Here is a 22,610-nt window from a genome sequence, read left to right as displayed (position 1 = left end):
TGTCTTTCCAGTAAGAGGCAAAGAGCATCTAAGGATGTTCTGGCAAGGAGATGGCCTTTAGCACAGTACTAGGTCTGCTGTGTGTAAAGAAGAACTCATGGTGAAATGGTATTCTAGTGGTATTAGTTTGTGTCTATCAACTACTTGTCAGGGGAGCAAACAAGTACACAGGACTGAAAAAAAAAATCAGGAAACCTGGGATAAGTCTCTTTACCTCTTTGTGCCTCCATTTCCCCATCTGTAAAATGGGAATAATGATACCTGCTGTCTTCTTCTATAAAGCACCTCAGAATATTCCTATACAGCATTCAGAAATCTCAAACATACAAAAATTTCATTAAAAATACTATGTTATGGGTAAATAAGGTCCCAACTAAACACAAAAATCAGGAAATACAGAATTAAAAATATCACCTTTCTTTCTTGCACACACCCACCATCGTGAGCAAATCAACAATAGCCACCAAAGATAAAGATGGGCCTTGAGTCCATCCATTTCTGTATAGCTTTCTATTGGTATGTCTATATTGCATTCCTTTTTCAAGAGAGAAATGCAAATGCAGCTGAGCGAAATTGCTAATGAAGTGCAGATTTGAATTTCCCATGCTTCATTTGCATAATCGCATCCGGCCTCTATTTCAAAATACCCTATTTCGAGATAAAAAATGCTGTGTAGATGCGGTTATTTTGAGAAAAAAACCCTAGTTTCAAAATAACTCTTAAACCTAAGGAGTAAGGGTTATTTCGGAAGAAGGGTTTTTTCTCAAAATAACTGCATCTACACAGCATTTTTTATCTTGAAATAGGGTATTTTGAAATAGAGGCCGGACGCGATTATGCAAATGAAGCGTGGGAAACTGAAATCCACGCTTCATTTGCAATTTCATTTGTCTGCATTTGCATTCCTCTCTCAAAAGATAAATGCAGTGTAGACATTGTCTATACTTCCTGCAGCCTCAGGTTAAGTAAACCTTGGCTTCTGAATGCCTGCAGTGCTTTGAATAAGAAGACATCACTGTCATGGAAAGTTGAGTTATGCAGGATTTACAACAGTGGAAATGAGAACAGAATTTGGCCTATCATACACGTGTAGGAGGGATAATAGGTTAGTACAGTCATACTAGCTAGCATCAGGTCAGAATTTTCAGAATGCAACATCCAGAAAGTAGAGAGTGGGAGAAGAGTGGCCAATTACATGTATATTACTCCCTAATAAGCCCTAGGGACTCACTTTCTGGTTCCTCTCTGTCACTACTTTTAAAATTAATTCCTTGATTAACAGAAACAGATGTCAATTAAAGTATTTTTCAGTCCATAACGGGTAAGCCTGACACACAGAAGCAGAACTTTTACCTTGTTGGGTTACTTGTGGGTATGAGAAAACTGGTAATCTTACCATCTAAAAATCAAACCTATTAAGAGGATTTAACTATTTGTGCTTCTCTAAACTAAGAATAGCTCTTAAGAGAATATTATTTCCCTCATATTTATAAGAAGTTTTATAATCAGTAATGCATATTTAATGTGTATAGTATATAAGTACATTAAAACTTTTGTCTAACCACGTGACACTTTGCCTTGAGGAAGGAGACAGGCTATAACCAATGCTTTACCAGCCTGATTCTAGCATACACTTGTCTGGACCCAGGGTAGCTAATAAGGCTGTATGACATGAGTTGTGTCTGCAGTATCCCAGCAACTAAACTGCGAGCATCAGACAGAAGATACGTTTTCCTATCTTTTGCTGTTCTTTCTTCCTTTTACTGCTCATTTGTGTTCTCTCCCCCTTTCCTGCCAGGTTCATTTATGCTAAAAAATCAGAACCAGACCTGCATCACAGAAGCTGAGAGCAACCATCTAGCCTGACCCTATTTTCTCTGAAAGAATCACATTTGATGTCCTGCAAGAGCTTTCCCTTTAAAAAGGCATTATGCCTGGAGCTCTCTTCTCTTACCTATCTGGTGGAAATAGACAAAAGGCAAATGAGAACCTAATAAAGAGACATCAAAAAAGACGGAGACAGGGGAGAAACAAATTGATTTTCTACCTCACTGTCCTAAATACAAAATAAGAAAAAGAGACACTTCCTGAGGGTTCCACAAATAGTAGACAATTTCCCATTCAACTTAAGAAAAAACTGTTATGCACTCCATCTGGGGAAATAAAAGCCATAGCAGTCAAATCTCATGGTGTGAGCAATAGTATCAAGATGGCCTACTTCTGTCTACAGGACAGACATGCTGTATAAAATGGACATTATCTCTGGTAAACCTATTCTAGACATAGATAACAAGGATGAAATCCAGGCCCCATTGAAATCAATAGTTTTGTTATTGATCTGGGCTGGGCCAGGATTTTATCCTGAAGCTTCTGAATTTTAACATTGATAACTCCTGCCTAGCCAATAAAATAATTCAGGAACTGGGTGTTTTTGTTTTTTGGTAATACTTTCAGTTAGAGATGGCACAAAATATAACACCAGATTTGAATGTCCTTTGACTTTGGGGAAGATTCAGATCCATACAGACCCAATTCCTTTATTGCACATGGCTATTTGAGCACAAATCTACCTAGTATCTACTTACCTTTAGCACTCAAGGATCTGATTTCTGGATGTGACAAGCATCAGAAACTCTCACTCAAGACTTATATAAAACGTGACCTTCAAAATGCTATCCAGATCCAATTGTTAGAACATCCCAGCAAAGCAGGCAGGCAGGCAAACATATTCCTTGCTTTACAAGGAAAATGAACTAAAGCGAGGCTGGGTGATTTTCCTACGGTCCCACAGCGAGTCAGTGGCTGAGTCAACCATGTCATTGGGACAGTGCTGGTACTCTTAGTGTTCAGATCATGACACTGCTCCACTGCGCTATGCATGGTTTGCACTGAGGTTTTCAATCTCTTCACCCACTTTTTTTTAAAACCCCACTAACTATACGGTTTGAACAATAAGATATGTTCACAATAACTGGTAAGTTTTACTGACAGCCATCAATATGGAGGTATTTTCCTTTGATTCACACCTAAAATTCCATTTAACAATGATGGGGATTTATGCACAAGCAAAGGAAAATATACTGTTAAATGAGCAGTAACACAAAAAAAAATTGAGTGAGCATGCCCCTCAATGAAAGCAGTGTTTAAAGAGGCTGGATAGTTTTTACAATCACAGGATGTAGTTTTTATAGTCATAGTCCTGCTAGATAATTGGGTTGATTCATGCCCTTGGAGGGCTCTGGAAATAGGGACTAATGATCCAAACATTACATTGAAAAGATTTGTACCTAAAGTTGACTATTCCACTGGGGGTGGGGGGACTTACTTATTAGGGTCTGCTCCTTTAAAATATGCATTAACAGTTTCTGTGAATGCTGCTGCTACAGGGAGGGTATCCTGTGCTCCCATCGTCAAAGGACTGGGTCCTCTAGAAGAGCCTGCAACAGAGAAGCAACTTTCACTTGTTATGTGCATATAGAACATTACAATTACTCAATACCGGGGGTGGGGGAATAAAGAATCATTAACTGAAAATAGAAAGTCAAGTCTTGCATTTTGCTTTTATTTGTGAGCAGTAAAAGTCCCCTGGGCTTTCAGAATAGAGGGTCATTTAATCTCTATATGACCAAAATAATTTATATTCTTTATGACAAACTGCCTGTGAAAGCAGAACACAGGGAGTGGCACACATCTAAAGGAACTTGGATGCATTATGAATAGGCAGTATTTGCATGACAGTTTGTGCAGTACACTTTTATATTCTACAAAAGAGAGTTGGGCGATTTAATTAAAAAACTCATTCACCTCACAATTTGCAGTAAAATATTTGGCACTGTTTTGTTTTTGCTTTTGTGCCCAATGTGCAACACACACTGATGAATCTCTTCCAAGGCTCTGCAGTTCCCTTCCTTCTTGCTTCACCCAAACTTAACTGCAGCTGCTGTCTCCAGAGGTACAGATGTCTGTGTCAGAGGCTATGACTACACTGCACTGTTCCTCCGGAAAAAGCTACACAAATTGCAAACTGCAATTTGTGAAGCTTTTTCCGCTTCTTTTTTCAGAAGAGGCTTTTCCAACATTTGGCTCATCTACACTGGGCCAAATGTTGGGGAAAACCCCCTTTTTTGGAAAATCCCTTCTTCCTCGTAAAATGAGGTTTACAGGGAAGCCAAAAAAGCTCATCTGCTTTTCCGAAAAAAACTTCAGAAAAGCAGACACGTTCTCTGGACACAGCAGAGTTTTTCCAGGATAGGTATCCTGGAAAAACTCTGGAGTGTCGATATAGCCTAAGTTAAATGATGCTGCAAGCAGCATTCACACAGATTTAATACTTGCATGGCTTTCTGAGATAGGGTTTGAACAGATACTGACTGTTTGTCTGCTCAGCTGCAGCCAGGCTCTCATAGGAACATGGCCAACAGAGATAATATAGAGCAAAAATGCTTCTATCACGTTGGGGATTCTTTTCCTTTTGGATCTTGGAGATCTGTAGGAATATTAGGAATGCTTCAAAGAAACTCTGGCCTTGATTCTGCAAAACCTCAAGCACATATTTATGTCCTTTTGAAGACATTGAATAGGAATATGTTTAATGCTTAGCTGAATAGGAGCCTTTTACATTCATTTTAGGGAATTTCTAGCCCCTCTCCAGATAAGAGGAGGACAGTTTGGCCTGAGTGGCTTGTGAACCTTCCAGCCTGGCAAAGCTACCATACAAGCAAGACTACCATGAATTATGGTATCAGGTGGAAACAATGAAAAACTCTGAATTCAACTCAAAATCAGACAAACCATGGTAGCTCAGATTGAGTTTTGGGTTTAAATTAAATTCAGAGTGAAACTAAGGAATGCAAATTCACAACAATTAATTTAGGACAACCATAAAATTAAAAGAAATGGAAAGATTTCAATCATTAAAGTACCTAGATATTTGCTTCAGTCATGTGCTGCATGTTCTGTAATGAAGAATCTATGGAGCTGGCACCACACATACTCAACATGAACACTAAAAGAACTAATCCCCTGATGTTTGCAACCACTGATTTTTCCTTTGCTGGCAATGAGCCTGCTTCTATGTAAGAAATCTGAAGTCAGCATCAATCAGGTAAAAACTGAAGGTTTAATAAAGTCATGTTAGGGGAAAAGAATAGTTGAATTCAGAATTTGCATATAAATCAAATGTGGGCATGTGGGAGTTACACACTATTTTCCAGATAGACAGCTAAAGATGATGCCTTGTTCACTGAAAACAACAGAGAGGAGTATTTCTAATAACAAGTGCCTTGGGCATTAAGTATTGTTTTGGCAAAGATCTAGTTTCTCTCTTTAATGGAAATTCTAATAGATCAGAATGACAATTAGTAGTCATTTACCAATACACGACATACTAAAGCTATGATTCAATAAAGAATGAATGCCTTTTACCTGTCATTCACACACTGGGAATCTGAATGCTTCAAACGTTCAATCCCTACTGAGATAGATTATGCAATTCAATAAGTTAGGGATGAAAATGAGGACAATGTGTGCATGGGGGAGGAGGAGAAATGTAGCATTGCCTTGATTTTTGAAGGTACTGTCACAGCTCCTATTACTTTGATTTGAATTGGAGGTGCTCTGCACATCTCTCAAAAGCAGACTTCATTTTTTTTTTTAAACAAAAGCCAACCCATTACATTCCCTATCTCAGCAGTTCCCAACCGCCGGTCTGTGGACCGGTGGTGAGCCATGAACCACTGCTTGGTGGGCCCCAGTTGCTAATTGAGCCCTGCCCGTTGGAGAAGTGTGTACCTGTGCACAGAAAATTCTCCGCTCGCCCACTTCCTCGCACAGCAGCACACAGTGAATGATGCATCAGGCGGGTGCCCCAGGGGTCTGTGTGGGACCAGCGTGTGTGGGGGGGCCAGCTGCAGAGCACATGCATGGAACTGGAAGTCCATCAGTCTTTGCTTCTTAAGGGCCCCTTCTAGGCCATTAAGCCGAGGCATCTCTATGGAACGCAGCAGCTGCTCACACAGGGGGCTGAGACGACAGAGGAGAGCAGCGGTGGCAGCGCTGCCTCCGCCTGCCCTATGGAGGGTGCGGGGATGGGCAAGAGCATCAATCCTATCAGTGTGATCCTAGTGAGCTTGGGAAGCAGCAGCAACAAGTTGCTCTTCTGCTTCCCCAGGCCGGTAACTGACAGAGTGGGGCCACGTGCCAGGCACACGAGGCCAGGGCGAGGCTTCGTCCTTCGGGCCTGATCACGCGCCAGGGTGGGGCCTGACACTGAATGGGCAGAACTCGTAGCCATGAGGGCTTGATGCCAGTCACAGAGGAAGAGCGAGGCGGGGTTGGGCTCAAACTGGGCAGCACTAAGGGGCTGGAGGTGGGAGCACATTGAGGGCCAGTTTCCAGGCACTAGGGGGGTGGGTTCCTGAGGCAAAGGGAATGAGGAGGGAAGGAGGCAAAGAAAGACAATGGACCTCAAAGCAGGCAAATTTGGAGAAGTGGTGGGTTTGTGTGTGTACAGCTGCAGTGCAAAATAAACATGACTGCTTAAAATTAAATTACCATAATGAATATGCAAGTGTTTCTATACTGGTTTGCCAAATTATTGAATGAGTTTGCTGGTCCACAGTATAAAAAAGGGTCAGGAACCACTGTTCTATTTGTCCTTCTTGACCTGGCTAACTCTCTCCCAGAAACAAAGAAAGAAACAACCAAAAAAGGATCATTCCGAATGAAAGATTGTGTTTTAGAGATGGGATTTAAAAATATAAAAGTCAAACTATGCCTACCAGACCTCAGGGCTTTTATTTTGCAGTACAAAATTTGTGCACTGCTGGTACTTACATATTTTGCAAATGCAATTTAGTTTGTTAGAGCTTCCAAGGCCTCAATGCAATAAAGATTAATGATTTATGTCATTCATTCACAGGCTGCAAGTGTAAATACAGCAGGAAATCCCTGGATGATTTCAATCCACCCATGATTTACTAAGTGGTGACGCTCAGGTAAAGGGATGAAGTCACAAATGGGTGCAGGCAGCACTACATTTAAACATCCTAGTGTGGAACAGGATTCCAGTTCTGTTCCTCATCTAGCACAAGAATGCTTGTATCATCCATTTGGGAGAGCAATCCTGATGGCTGCATTTTGACTTAGATTGGGTTACATTACATCCATGCAGAAGCAGCAGTATTAAGGGGAATACAAGTGAGAGAGCTGTAGCTTCTAGATCTCTTCCCTATAAAAATGGCAGAACACAAAAAAGGGCAAAGCCCCTTTGCTTGTGGGTCGGACTACAGCATGTATACAGTAAGGGATCTGTTGATTGCTCAGTTTCACTTCCAAACAAAGAAACAAAAAGTAGGAAAACCAAAGCTGCTTAAAAACTGGAGACTGTGGAGTGCTTGTAGGGCTCGATGCCCTCTGCTATTCAATGGACTGGAGAGGGTAGGGAATTTAGAAGAACAAACTATATGCTATTCTCATGTGGAAATTTCTTTCCACTTGTAAGAGTCTGAATCTTTCTCAAAGTAAAAGACACATGAAAAATTTTCAAAGATGTATCAACTACTTCTAAAATATCAGATCACTCACACAAGCTATCACATTTATTTCTTCCTTTTGGCTATGTCTACTCGCGGCTTCTTGCGCAAGAACATCTTGTGCAAGAAGTCTTGTGCAAGAAAACGTCCACACTGCCATGTGAGAGCTGTGCTTTTGCGCAAGAGCGCCCATGGCAGTGTGGACGCTCTCTTGTGCAAGAAAGCTTTGATGGCCATTTTAGACATAGGGCTTTCTTGCGCAAGAAATCCCTGCCGAGCGTCCACACTGCCCTCTTGCACAAGAGCTCCTGCGCAAGAGAGCTTACACTTGTTAAAAAAGAGCATAGCTCTTGCGCAAGAAGCCCTCTCTTATCATGCCGTACTGTAAATTTCCTTGCGCAAGAGTGGGCAGGCAGTGTGGACGCTATGCGGATTCTTGTGCAAGAACGGCCATACTTGCGCAAGAAGCCACGAGTGTAAACATAGCCTTTGTGTTTTAATGATCTTGGATCTGAATGTGGGCAGAGTTTTTCCATCATGACCTCATTTATCTCAAACATTTTTGATTGAATCCAGTTTTTAATATGGGTTTGATCATTACATATTTATGTTACACCTCTTTCCTCAAGTCTGGATCTTCTTGCAAATATGGATTGGATGGGGGGAGGGGGAGAGAGAGAGAGAAGCAGAGCAGAGTTTAGTTCAGCTCTAAACCAGAAGGCTACATGCCCTCCAGGCATGAGCTGTAAGACTGATTCAACCTGTTTCTCTTCTCCCCTCACCCCTGTTCTAATGATAGAACTAAAATAGACTCCATAAGGGATCTCTTTATTTTCTGCTGGCCTGCACTGTGGGACAAGAGCTGAAATCACTGAGAAGCTGAAACCACTAGATTTGGCCCAGATCTAAACCCATTGGCAGCAGTTGGCCAGCAGGTTGGCTGTTAGGAGCATGCAGCTGGTGGGCGGCCAACAGGAGCAGCAGCAGGTGGCCAGCAGGGTGGCTGGCAGGAGCACGGGGCGGTGGGAGCAGCCGGCGGGAGCAGTGATTAGTGGTCAACGGAGTGGGTGAGATGCCTCCATTTCCCTCCCCTACCAAGGGTGGGAGGAGAACTCTGAAAATTACCTCTGAGCTCTGGTCTGCCCTGACCAACGGCAGCAACTGTGAGCAGGGTACAGAGAAAGGTTGGGCATATGAATGGGACACTTACATTGCTGGATTTGTGAGCCTGTGAAACAAAGAACATTGCTCAATCCACTTGAGTGGGGATGTTAACTCGCGGGTTGGTTATGAACTTTTTCTGTGGTGTTTTCCCAAGTTAATGCCATGTTACTTCTCTCCCTCTTTCATTAAAAGTTTCTTTTCTATGCTCAGACTCTATGCTTGCGAGTGGGGAAGCATTCCTTCTCAAAGGCACCCAGGAGTGTGTGAAGTTCCCAGGCTCCTGGGTGGGAGCTCAAGCCAGTTCTGTGTGGATGGATGAAAAGGAATCTCTAGAAATTGAATCCGGCCCGGGATGCTGCTGGTGCTACCTCACAGAAGGATTACGCAAGAAATGGGAATGTTTTAACTCAAATTCTTGCTTCTTATTTATATAGCACGAGGAGCATGCTAGCTACTTTTAAAGGCAGAAAAAAAATCATTCTCCTTGCCCTGAATAGCTAACAGTATCCTCACGCAACATACAAAGGTGTGTGTGTGTGAGGAGGGATGGGATGCTACAAAAAGCACAGTGGTGGTAATGTATGTCCAGGCCCCAGGGGGAGCTGGCTCCAGGCACCAGAAGGGGTGGGGCCTCAGGCAGAAGAGGTGTGGTAGGGGGCCTTTAGCACATGTGGAGCCACAGGCTGCATGTCACCAGGGGCTCCAGAGGTGATTTAAAGGGTCCAGGGCTCAGGCTGCTGCCGCTGCCGCCAAGGTAAGCCTTACCCTTTTAAATTACTGGGCCATGGGGCAGCTGCCCCCCCCCCCTTCGCCTTCTGTCCCCATTGGCAATCATGTGTAGGTCTTGTGATTTTCATGAGTAACTATCATCTTCTTCTTAAGACTTTTTTTTTTTGAAGGGTATTAAGTCTTCTGAAAGAAGTGTTTGAACAGTAATATTATGTTGAATTTTTGTGAAATCATTAGTAAATCATCTTTAGTTCAATGTTGTCCATTCATTAGTTTACAGAACTGAAGTTCTAAAAAAGTTTCTTGGAGGCACAAATGACCATTGCTAATTTTGATTGCTAGGATTTTCCCTTTTAATTTCTAGTGTAGCTCAAAAAAGCGTAAAAATTAAGGTAGCAAGGCATCTCCTCCTTGACTGAATATATGAAGAGACTCAAGATAATAAGCAAAGGTATCAAATAAAAGATGGTCAATAAATTTGCACCAGATCAACATGTTTCAATAAATAGAACAAACAGAACAGACATTTGGATGATTGGCCCACATTTTGTTATCCATACATACATACATACACATGCACTTTTCAGATGGATGCATCAAACATACTTATGAAGAGGATTTCTTTGGTGAGAGCAGAAATCAAATGCATTCACAGTTTAATGCAAAAGTGCTTAAATGAGTTTATCCAAACGTCAGAGACCAACCATCTAAACCTAAGTCCACAATTAGGCTCATGCAAAAAAGGCCCAGTTTCTTTCATCTAGACAAGCTAATTCATCCCTAAAACCAAATATAGGCACACATATTGAACAAAAGATATGATTTCCTAAGCACACATCATACTGAACTACAAAGTAGGTTTTTCCAGTGCACTGCATGGATGTGTAATAATATAATATAAAATTAACGACTGATGCCAAAAATGATTGATACGCAGATTAAACAAGCCCTCTTTTGCTTCCACACAAGTTCACTTTTGCCCTTTCATTCCAAATTCCATGCTGCCACATTCTACCAAGGTATTATGGAAGACAACAGACATCTTGTACCTGACCAAACATCCTTAAAACCAGCTCAGCAGATAACAGATGTAATGAAATCCCTGAAGCTAGGTCTGGAGTAAAATAGTTTGAACAGCAGCAGCTAGATCCTTAAAATTTCACCTTTCTTGGTCAGGTTGAAACATTCCTTAATTCTCAGGATTCTGAAGACTCAAACACTATAGAGCCTGTGAGTGCATAATTCATTTTAAAGGGAGATATTTTATTTCTGCTAAAGTACTCATGTGGAAGGCATCCCCAGTTTCTCTACACTATCTCACACACATCTACAACTTAGCAACTCTGCACTGTGCAACACTTTAGGAACAGAAGGTCAGAGGTATGAGACCCTATCCTTATCACAGAGAGTAGCTAACTCTCAAAAGATGATGAGCTGTAAAATTTCTACCTCAAAGAAGGAATATCTATTGATAGCATTTTCCTTTCATAGATGGACAGTACAAGATTTGAAACAAAGAATGATCATAAAAAGATCTTCTAAAATACCGAGATACCTAAGCAGAGTGTCTGCTGGACACTGCATCATTCCACATTAGTCTAAATGAATATCTGTTATGACATTCACCAAGGCAGCCCAGAGTTATTCTGAGCTCATGTGAAAATATTAGAATAGGGATTAAATAAGCATGGGACAGAGAAGGTCTACAATATGATGAAGAATTGAGCTTACATTTGTAGGAAACTGCATCCATGAATTATCATAAATACAGAACTAGGATAGCACTTCATTTTCTATTTCCAAAATCTTAGTTTTCAACCAGATAGAAATTATTTAATATCTCTGTATATCTAATTTTAAATCCCTTATTATTGATCCCTACTTCCAAAGGGCAGCTTTTTTGTAAACATGTTCCATAATGTAAAAAGTCAAAGTTCTATTCGATGAAGAAATGAGACTAGTGAAAGATTTTTGTATCGATACTAAAAATGTAGAACTGATCTGGGAAGTGAAATTTTGATAATTTTAGCATAGCTTTAGATGTGTATAAAAGATAAAATGTGGTAAAAAATGGTTACCTTTTAATTTAAGAACAAATGGGGTTTTGTTATTTTGAGAGTAATGGCTACACATTTCTATGTTTGGCTGAATTTGGCGCATTCTTTACTAATTCTCAAAACCAGTTTGACATGAGCATCCACAATACAATTTCCCATAGGCTTCCCATGCTAATGTGCATGAAGTACGGCCTGAAAAGATCATCTTCTAGGATCAGCAAGGTTTAGTTTGCATGTCCATTTGGTCTTTGTCCTCTTAGCAAAAGCTAAGTACAGAAATGCCAATTAAGATAACAATTCTTGTAATATGGACTATTGCCTTCAGGAACTGGACTGAGACCACCAATTCATTTCACAAAGTCCAGTACACAACCATCTTTTGGCCACAACTTTCATTCATAGAGCCAGCTAAATGAATATTGTAAACAATTATGAATATTCAGTCACAGTTTAAAATGAATTTCTTGGAACGTTATCGTATCTTTTCATCTTCTGTGATTATTTGAGTGGATGAGTTTGCCATCAGGAATATTCACTGAAACAAAATTCTTAGTGCACTGGAGAGAATGTTTGCGGAAAGCAAATATTTAATTTAGTAATATGAATACTGTAGCCACTAGAAATTAACTTCATATAACCAAGTAACAGAAATATACCCCGTGACCTTTGTGTCCAATCAAAACAAAACATAAGTTTTAATACTCAGACACTTGCAGCAAATGATCTATAGATATAGAATTCTGTGAATAATTTTGAATATAATTCAAACAATTGTGAGATTTTCACAGACAATTTATAAATAGAAAAAAGGAAACATTAATAAAATATCTGATTTACTGAAAGCTGCTCTCTCCACCAGTGTTTTGTACTAGATTCTCACTCGTGGCATATCAGTGAAATGCAACACAGAGTTTGTTACTGCAGACAGAATCAAATTATGAAATACAGACCTGAAGTGAGAAGACCTTAAGAGTTCAGTACTGTACAGCTGCAGAGTTTTGGTTTGGTCAGGATTGGGATAGAAGATAAGATCATCACACAGTATTACTTCTTTCTTTCTTCTACCTCCTCAGGAAAACAAAGCATCCACCAGTTGACCCCATTTTTCAGTCTTGCGCTGTCTGTTCAGGGATCCGTGTCATGACCATGGACTTGCCTTCTTTTGCTATAATTTTGTATAATGTGTGTCCAAGTTTCTTTTTCTTGTCCCTGGTGGTGTTTATATTATCACATATGGTGGAAGTTGTGTGCGGGGTCATCCTTACATTGAGTCCTAAGTAGGTCTGTTGTATTCTTACACAATATTTGATGCTCTAGATTCCATTACTCTTAGAATTTTTTTCCACTCTTTCCAATGGACTCTGAAGATCTTCTGCAGTATGGACTTTGGAATCTTATCAGTTTCTATGACTTTTCTCCATAAAGGAGGATAGGCCTGATACTGGTGTTCAAAAACATGTATTTTTGTGTCAATGCCTGTGATGAAAACTTTCCAAATCTTTTTAAAATTTTGAAACTTGTTTGATACTTGCCACTTGATTTCTAGCAATGTGTCTCTACAGTGGCACATCTTAGTTCCAAGATAGGTAAAATGACTTGCTTCTAGTATTTCTTCATCCCTTCTAATGGTTACTTTTGGGACACTGATGTTTTGCCTTTCCCTTTTGATGAATAAGGCAACTGGTTTTGCTATACTGCCAAAAGCTGAATCTTTTCTTCCATTAAGACAGTGATGTGTCAAACTAAGCAGAACACAGTCATCAACAAAATCAAGGTCATCCAATTGTGCTTTATCATTTGTCCATAAAATTGATCAGTTGCCTTCTGCAGTTGTTTTCTGCAGGATACAGTTAACGTCTGAGAAGATTTGTGACATGTCTAGAATGGGGCCACCTCTTCCTATTACCAACATATTACTATGCTCACTCTTGTTCTCCTACAAGTTATTCTACAAGGTGACCTCCTGGTCAAAACATTATTGTTTTCTTTACTTTATTCAACATGCTTTGATCTTTTACCTTTGTTCTATCAGCAGTCTGTACACTGACTTAACACTCTCTACTTCTATTAGCAGTCTGTACACTGACATAATCACTCCACTGCTTTTATTGTTCCCCCTTTAGAGACAGCTTTGGATAACAAAGGTACAGAGAGCCAACAGTGAATCAACAAAAACACTTACATTTTAGGCAACAATGGCAACCAGAGGGTTGTAGAGGGTGGTTGCTCTTATCATAAATTATTTTTACGCAAGCACCCGCAGGGAACAATTCACTTGTTCAAGATGACACAGAACCCAGAATAAATCAAGAGTACTACTAGAGGAACTCTCACTCTGTTTGAAATCAGGTCTCTCAAAACTGAAGCAGTGACGGCAGCAGCAAGTGTGGATTTGTAAAATGTCACAGAAGATTATAGTTGCCAAATGGTTACAATCATCTCCACCATATTTATACATATATGACACACATTTGAAAATTATTATCAGGCTTCTTCTCAAGCTTGAGGTAGATATTAGATAGTTCTGAAGACTGGGACATATGACAATAAAGAAATCATACCGTTGTTAGGGACACAATTTTTTTCTTTTTTCAGAGAAGCTAGCTCTAAAGTCTAATTTCTTGGAGGTTAAGTAAGGTGCATGCATTCAGTTGTGTATATGAGAACTGAAAATTACAGATACTGCTCAGAATCAGAAGCATCAAAAATATCTTGACAGAAAAAGAGGGACTAAAGCTCCTTAGCCACCAAAAAGCAGAAGAGCTTGTGATTCACTATCATGCAACTGTTATCCCTGGGGGGGAATTTGCACTTGGAAGGCAACATAATCAATGGAATAAAGGTTTTTTTTGAGTAATTTATCTGGCCATCCATTTTAATAATTCAATTAATGTTTATGCCAAGAAAGGTATAATTGGGCCACCAAATCTTCAGTCACACCAAAAATTAAATAAGGATAAGGCTTTGCAGGGTTTACATACATACAATGGAAACTAGTGAGTGTTCATTTGTTAGACAACGGGTTAAGCAAAATGTAGATTCCACTCATAGGCAACAGATCCAAGAGGAATTAATAAATTGCAGTACAGGAGATTATACAATCACATACTTCACTATAATTAATGAAAACTGCCTTCTACATTAACACTGCTGTAGGAGACTCTGACATTTGGTTGATCAGACTGCATAACACTGTTTACAGTCAGGATAATTTGGGAACAATGTAGTTATAAAGGATGTTCTTCCGAGTATGATTAAAGAACCAAGAATGACTTTGTCCATCTCAAGGAATCTAAGTGAATTCTACCACGTCATAAGTGAATTCAGGTTGCAGAAAGCATGTGTGTGTTTCTTCTATGGACAGGAGAGGTATTTTAGTACTCCTTCACTAATAATCTTCTCTATCAACCAACTGTTGACACACCTCAGTTGTTTAGTCATTTGTGAGTACAGTAATGAGACGTATATAATTACCTTAATAGGTAGATGATGCCTGTCTTTTCTTTTTCTAAGCTTTAAGGAAAAAGCATTTTGACTGGAGAATAAAGATGAAATATAGTCTTTTAGCTGCCAAGTTCTCAGTCACTGCAGTCAGTGACATCATCAACTATAGCTGGAGGCACAGAAAATCCTCGTATCAGGTCTTGTCACAAGTCACTTGTCACAAAGTATTTGGAAACCCCTTTCTTCCTTTAGGGGCTCAATCCTGGAATCCTTTATGCATATGGATTGTCCCTTCAAAAGAGTACTGCTCATTCCTATTACAACTATATTTGAAGGATTACAACAGTGTTTCCAAACATTCAATTTGAAAATCAGGGGTGGACTGAGTAGGCAAGCCCAGATTTTTGAAAGTATTTAGGCCTTGCTATACTCAGTGTTGCAACACCTAACTGATTTAAGAGCCTAAATCTCATTTTAAAAATGATTTAGACACTGAAGAGCTCAAATACCATTAACGAATTGAATTAGGATAGTGTCCTAGGCAGTGTTCCCTGTAAGTTGTGTTTGGACATCCACCTAGGAGAGATTCAAATGCCACCCAGCTGACTAGCAGAGAGCCTACTGCCAGCAGCATGTGCTTCTGCTGGTGAATGCACACAAAAATTATTCTGCACATGGATGGAAAAAATGGAGAAGGAATATTGGACCTGGATCTGAAACCAAATCAGAACGAAGACCTAGGTTTGATGGGTCAAAGTCTCATGAGCTGTTTTCCCAAGATTTCAGCCAATCGCATGAGATTTCCACAGTTTTAGGAGTTTGAGACTTCATTCTTCTCAAAGAGTGAAGTCGCATAAAAATCAGCACAGTGCTCTTCAGAACAACAGACCCTTTTTTAATTCAAATGCTTCTGAACAGGAACAAGAAAATCAGTTCCATCCAATTTTAGAGTCAACTTTGAACCAAAATCACAGGATGGGTTTAGAATACAAGGGTCTTGTTTGGGATTATTTAAAAAAATACAGCTTCATATACAAATGATTTGAAATCCCTACCAGAATTATGTGCTAGAAGGTTTACGTTTAATGATGCACCAATTTATTTTTTAAGTACTAACATCAGTTGTGCATGCATGTCTTGGGGGCAAAGGGGAAGGCTAAGCTAATATAAACAGTGTGGCTCCCTTACAGAGATTTTAAGTGTTGTTTCAAGATCCATATTTTATAAAGTTTTCATTTTGGCAGGATGATCTGCCAATGAAGATGAAAAATCTTGATTTTTAGTAGGACTTTACATTCAGTTTCTTGTCTTACATTCCAAGGCAGGAAGGGACCCTGTGAACTAATCTAGTATAAGAGAGATCCTAGAACACCCCAAAAGCAATGCTTAGAATATATCTTTTTGAAAACCATCCAGTCTCGACTGAAAAATACTCCACAACACTTGGTAAATTGTTTTTAACTCACACTGTTAAAACATTATGCTTATTTCTGGATTTAGCTAGATTCAACTCCCGAACACTAGATAGTGCTATGTTTTTTCTGGTAGGCTGAAGAGCCTATTGCCCATGTAGACAGACAGCAGTCAAGTCACTCCTTAATCTTTTGTTAAGCTAAACAGATTGAGCTTCTTGACTCAGTAACTATAAAGCTTCTTATCTTGTAAAACACTTGTAGTCATTTCTGTAGCTCTGAACCCCCTCCAATTTATCAACACCTTTCTTGATTTGTGGGCAGCAGAGCTGGCCACAGTATTCCAACAGCAGTCACATGAACATCAATGCAATTGCTCTACTCCTATTTGAGGTGCCATTGTTTATACATCCCAGGATCACATTAGATCTTTTGGACGTAGCATCACATAGTGAGCTTATGCTGTGCAGATTATCCAGCATGAACCCCAAATGTTTTTCAGAGTCATTGCTTTTGAGGATGGAGTCTCCTGTCCTGTAAGCATGGATTGTATTCTTTTCCCCTAGATGTATATACATTTAGCTATATAGGCTGCACCACACAAGACCACTCTCGGGGCGGAGGAGGGAGAGGGTGTCTACACTGCACCCTAAACTCAAAATAAGATACACAATTTATACCATGCAAATTGAGTATCTTATTTCGATTCCATTTCAAAATAGCTTATTTTGAAATTTGGTGTGTCTACACAGTGCCAAATGTTGAAATAACACAGTATTTTGAGACCCCCCTTCGCCCTTGTGGAATGAGGGTTACAGGGATGCCAAAATAGAGCACCTGTTATTTTGAAAAATATTTCAAAATAATAGGCAGCATGATAAGACGTGGGGTAGCTATTTCTGGATACCTCACGTACCACAAAACAGCTGGGCAGGGTATATGTACCCTGGTCAAGTAACATCTGTGGTTAGGACCACAGAAAGCCCAAGGGCCAGGAGCTTAGTGGCAGGAGAGCTGGGAACCTAGTGGTAGGTGGGCCGAGGCCGTTATCTGGCAGCCTGTCTGGGCCCAGGGCAAGCATATGGCAGCCCAGTTAGGGTTGATGCCAGTGCCAGAGGCTGGTGCCAGAGCCAATGATAGCAGGACCAGGGCAAGCATTGAGGACTAGAGCCAGAGCCAGTGGCAGAGGGGCCGGAGCCAGCATCCAACAGCCTGGCTGGGGCTGAAGTGGATGGTAGCCTGACTGGCACCAGCAGTCCAGTTAGGCCAGAGGCAGGGGGACCGGTTGAGGTGAAACAGAGGCAACAGTGGGGAGTGGCAATGGGTTCAGGGGCCGGTGGCAGGAGACCTCCCCTGGTCTGGCAAATTTCCTCATTTGGATTTGGTAAGGTCCCGAGGGTGCCAGACCAGGGAAATCTACCCTGTAATAAAAACACATATTGTTTGCTGGCACCCAACTTATTTAAACAATTCAGAAGACAAATCATTCCAAACCAATGACTTTTCTTCTTCGTTATTTCCTACTCCACCAGTTTTTATGTCATCTGCAAACTTCATCAGTGATGATTTCATGTTTTCTTCCAGTTCAGTGATAAGAATGTTAAATTATGTAGGGTTAGCAACCAATCCCTGCAGTACCCTAGTGGAAACATCTGCTCGATGATAATTCCCCAGTTACACAGTTACATTTTGAGATCTATCAGTTAGCCAAGTTTTAATCCATTTAATGTGTGTCATGTTAATTTTATTTCACTCTATTTTTTTTTTTTTGGTCAAAACATTGTGTGGTACCAAGGCAAATGCCAATATAGTATATTAGTTTCTCAAACAAACTTGGAATTTCATCAAAAAAAGATATCCAGATAAGTTTGACAAGGTTTATTTTCCATAAGCTCAGGTTGATTTGCATTGATAAAATTATCTTCCCTTAATTCTTTATTAACTGAGTTTTGTTTCAGACAATCTATTATTTTGCATGGAAAGGATGTCAGGCTGACTTGGTTATATTTGCCCATTTTAGAAGTTGACAAACTTTCTTTCAGTTTTTCTGGAACAACACCAGTGCTACAAGACTTATTGAAAATCAACATAAAGGAATAGCCAGATCTTCAGCCAGTTCTATAAAGAGATAGTGTCTCATTTTAGACCAGCATTTATGCCACTGAGATTAAACCAGGCACATTTTTAAAAAAATAATAGATTAAAAAACAGTGTAAATTTAATTTTTATAGCAGCAAATGTAGTCAGCAAATTTTGCAAATTCAATACCTGCTTTAATTTTCTAAATATAATTTAATCGTGTAATTTCAAAGAACAATCTATTGTACTAATTAGCAGTGTATTTTTTTCCATGTTGAATTGGAATCTTTTTATTTCTATAAATTCAAGGAGAGAAAATACATGTTTTTAAATGCATGCTTCCACTTCCCCAATTAAAAATCTCCATGGTGAATGATCAATTATTTCTATTTTTTTTTAAAAAAAAGTCTAATCTATTTTTCTCTTAACATAGAAGTACCCAATATTTCTGTTAATTTTTAGATTTTTATATAATATTTATGCAGTGATGCCTATCCAATGATTGCTTTTGTAATGTCTATGTCAAAACTGCATTTTTATTTATTGTTTTTTGTTGGCTGAATTGCTTCTGCTTATTGCCCAAATTATAAAATTCTACCCATGTTATCCTTCTACATTGGTTAGTAATCTATTGAATACATAGTAATTGACAAAGGAAAATTAGTAAATCATATTAAGCACCATTGTTTTGGTAGATTAGTTTCCTATCTACTGAAATAACTTGTCATATTATCCAGTCACTTTTTTTTAAATGCTAAATTTGAGTGCAACTCTAGAATGTAATGCATCTCTAAGCATCCCTTGGGTACATGGAGCAAATTATGCATCTGGGTTTTTAGGCCAGGTTAAATTAGGTTTTATATTAGGGGGAAAAAGCCAAATCTAGTGTTTTATCTATTGTTTTAGGTAACAAACCCAACCTATTTTAATGTTTTTCCTAGAAGCTTCTTTTCTTGTTCTAATGCCATTATATATATGGAAATGATCAACAAAGCCTTTATTTAGATACACTACTTTCTGGAATTAAACCAGTATGAAACCATATGATAGTATGGCAGGCATCACAAAAAAGAACTTACTATGACATGCTATTTGATTTTATTACAGCATTGGTAGTACATACTATATATCTTACAACAAAATGTTGCTAGTAGTAAGTGTTGCTTTAAAAATGGCAGGTGTCCATTTAAAATCCTACACATTTAACTAATTCTGAGTTTAACTGTAAAAAATTAGTACGAGTTTATAAAATATATCAACAAACATTGCTGGATAAAAGAACACGAAAAGACCAAATTAGTCCTTCCAAAACACCCTATCGATGTAGCTCAAGGACCGTGTTTAGGTAATGCGTGGTAAACAGTGGGCCTGGAAATTAATGAACAAAAACTCGTGTGTTAGAAATTAGGCCTAATTAGGTCTAATAAGAGGACAGGCTATTATACCCATCACTACCTTTTGGGGTTCTTTAAAAAAGAGATAGTTGCGGGAGAGGGGAGGTTATGGATGGACAGAGGCTATCATGACCCTGGCTGACTGAAAGAAGGGGAAGGAGTGAGCATCACCCATTATCTCTTGGAACCCTGACCTTCTGCATACTAATTCTGAGAGATGCCTTGACCAGACCAGACCAGAGTGGGAGCCAGAGGGCACTGCCACCTTCACTGGCTCAATCCCAAACACCATCTGGACGTCAGACTCTCTCTCTTCCTTCCCTATTTCTCATCTCTCTCCTGTTACCTTCTGCTTAATAAGAGTCAAGATTAGCCAACTAAAAAAGTTTTTGTTTCCTTGTTTTCTGGGGCAACAACATTGCTTTAAACCCGAGGACAGGAAAGGCAGCTAAAATCAATAGACTGAATGGTCTGATGCCAGCACAAGTTCGCCAGATCTGAAACTTGCTCATCAGACCTGCAGAGACAGAAGCTGCATTTTTCTATTTTAGTTGTCCTTTTTCCCCTTTTGTATGTTGTGTCTTATTTTGCCTTCTAGGAATCAAGACCAGACTTGAACAACAGCGAGAATTGCAGCTCCAGCCCCCCTCAACTAATTTTTTCTCCTTCCCCAAAAGGGAAGACAATTACCACTGTCTTTACTGACACCTAAGGTAATGTCTACGCTAGGATATTATTTCAGAATAACTAAATTTGACTTAACTTCCGGTTTTACAAAATCAAAATAGTGTGTCCCCACTACAGGGAAGCCTCGAAATTATTCCGAGGCAGTCACCATTATTGTGGACCTTGACTGAGAGCCCCAGGAAGCCCCAAAGAGTAATTTTTTGAATTACTCTGGAGAGTAGTTATTTTGAAATAGTGGCACCAGGGCGTCCAAAATAATGCTATTTTGAAATAACTATTTCAAAATTAGCATTCTTCCCTGAGGAAAGCAGGATTACAGATTTCAAAATAAAGGCCTGTTATTTTGAATTAATGGGGTTGGTAGTGTGGACACTCTGCTTTTAAATTCAACCTAAGGGGGTTATTTTGAAATAACACCCTACTGTAGACCAGGTCTAAGAGACTGTCAGATGAGAGTTATTTTTCCCCTTTCTAAGGATTCTCTCCAGCTAGAGGAAAAAGGGATGCTGTTAAACTGATCACCTTATTTAATATGTTACACTTCAGTCGTTTTAACTGTTTTTCCTTCCTTTATGTATTCTTTTGTAAAGGGTCACAAAGATTTTTGGCAATATGTTTCCCATGGAACTAAGCAGGCTAAAGTATCTGTGTACCAAACCCCAAAACTTATTTAGCACTCTAATGCTAGACAGTGACAATGTCACATTCACACTTAACTTTTAGGGTCTACATGTTCCATCTAAATTAATACAACAGGTCTCCAAGCACTTTACAAACAGTAATGAGTTAACTACCTCAGAAGAATTCTGAAGGCTAAATATTTTATACCATACCAAACTGTTTAGGATAGTCAAGACAGAAGCAGACTGTGAGGGACTCCAAAAAGATCTCACCAAACTGAGTGATTGGGCAACAAAATGGCAAATTAAATTTAATGTGGAAAAGTGCAAAGTAATGCACATTGGGAAAAATAACCCCAACTATACATACAGTATGATGGGGGCTAATTTGGCTACAACAAATCAGGAAAGAGATCTTGGAGTTATCATGGACAGTTCTCTGAAAACTTCCACTCAAGAGTGCAGCGGCGGTCAAAAAGGCAAATAGGATGCTAGGAATTATTAGGAAAGGGATAGAAAATAAGACCCAGAATATCTTACTGCCCCTGTATAAAACTATGGTACGCCCACATCTTGAATACTGTGTACAGATGTGGTCTCCTCACCTCAAAAAAGATATTTTGGCCTTGGAAAGGGTTCAGAAAAGGGCAACTAAAATGATTAGGGGTTTGGAACGGGTCCCATATGAGGAGAGGCTAAAGAGACTGGGACTTTTCAGTTTAGAAAAGAGGAGACTGAGGGGGGATATGATAGAGGTCTATAAAATCATGAGTGGTGTGGAGAGGGCTGATAAAGAAAAGTTATTTATTAGTTCCCATAATAGAAGAACTAGAGGACACCAAATGAAATTAATGGGTAGCAGGTTTAAAACTAATAAAAGGAAGTTCTTCTTCACACAGCATGTTGTCAACCTGTGGAACTCCTTGCCAGAGGAGGCTGTGAAGGCTAGGACTATAATGGAGTTTAAAGAGAAGCTGGATAAATTCATGGAGGTTAGGTCCATAAAAGGCTATTAGCCAGGGGATAAAATGGTGTCCTTGGCCTCTGTTTGTCAGAGGCTGGAGAGGGATGGCAGGAGACAAATCGCTTGATCATTGTCTTCAGTCCACCCTCTCTGGGGCACCTGGTGCTGGCCACTGTCGGTAGACAGGATACTGGGCTAGATGGACCTTTGGTCTGACCCAGTACGGCCGTTCTTATGTTCTTATGTTCATCATAGAACAACTCATAGTTCAAATCCAAAAATAAACCTGGACTCCAAAAGTTTGGGATAGATAAAGAAATATTATAAAATTAGAACTATAAGGTGTGGAAGTGAAATTACTGTATTCAATTATATTTATTTCAAACAAGATATTCTCATCACAACTTTTCCAGCAGATGTTCAGGTTACCCAGTGAGGATCTGCATGTAGAATGGAGGTGGGATGAACAAAGGTGGGTCAGCTGTGAGACACTGATACTCTACTAGTTTGAGAGAGAGTGAATCAAGG

At 39.5% G+C, this 22,610-nt stretch overlaps 1 protein-coding gene across 1 annotated transcript in view; it reads right to left on the bottom strand.

The window, feature by feature from the left end:
* SGIP1 (SH3GL interacting endocytic adaptor 1) overlaps window positions 1–22,610 on the bottom strand; it is a 181,935-nt gene that overhangs the window by 17,633 nt on the left and 141,692 nt on the right. Inside the window, exon 22 of the mRNA XM_075936181.1 lies at window positions 3,326–3,437. Within this exon, the coding sequence (XP_075792296.1) occupies window positions 3,326–3,437 (112 nt within the window). The remainder of the gene's footprint in view (window positions 1–3,325; window positions 3,438–22,610) is intronic.

Source organism: Pelodiscus sinensis, chromosome 9 (assembly GCF_049634645.1).
Source record: "Pelodiscus sinensis isolate JC-2024 chromosome 9, ASM4963464v1, whole genome shotgun sequence".
In the NCBI taxonomy this organism is placed as follows: Eukaryota; Metazoa; Chordata; order Testudines; family Trionychidae; genus Pelodiscus; species Pelodiscus sinensis.
The sequence above is the reverse complement of the archived record's forward strand: the minus strand, read 5'-3'. Positions and strand labels throughout refer to the sequence as shown.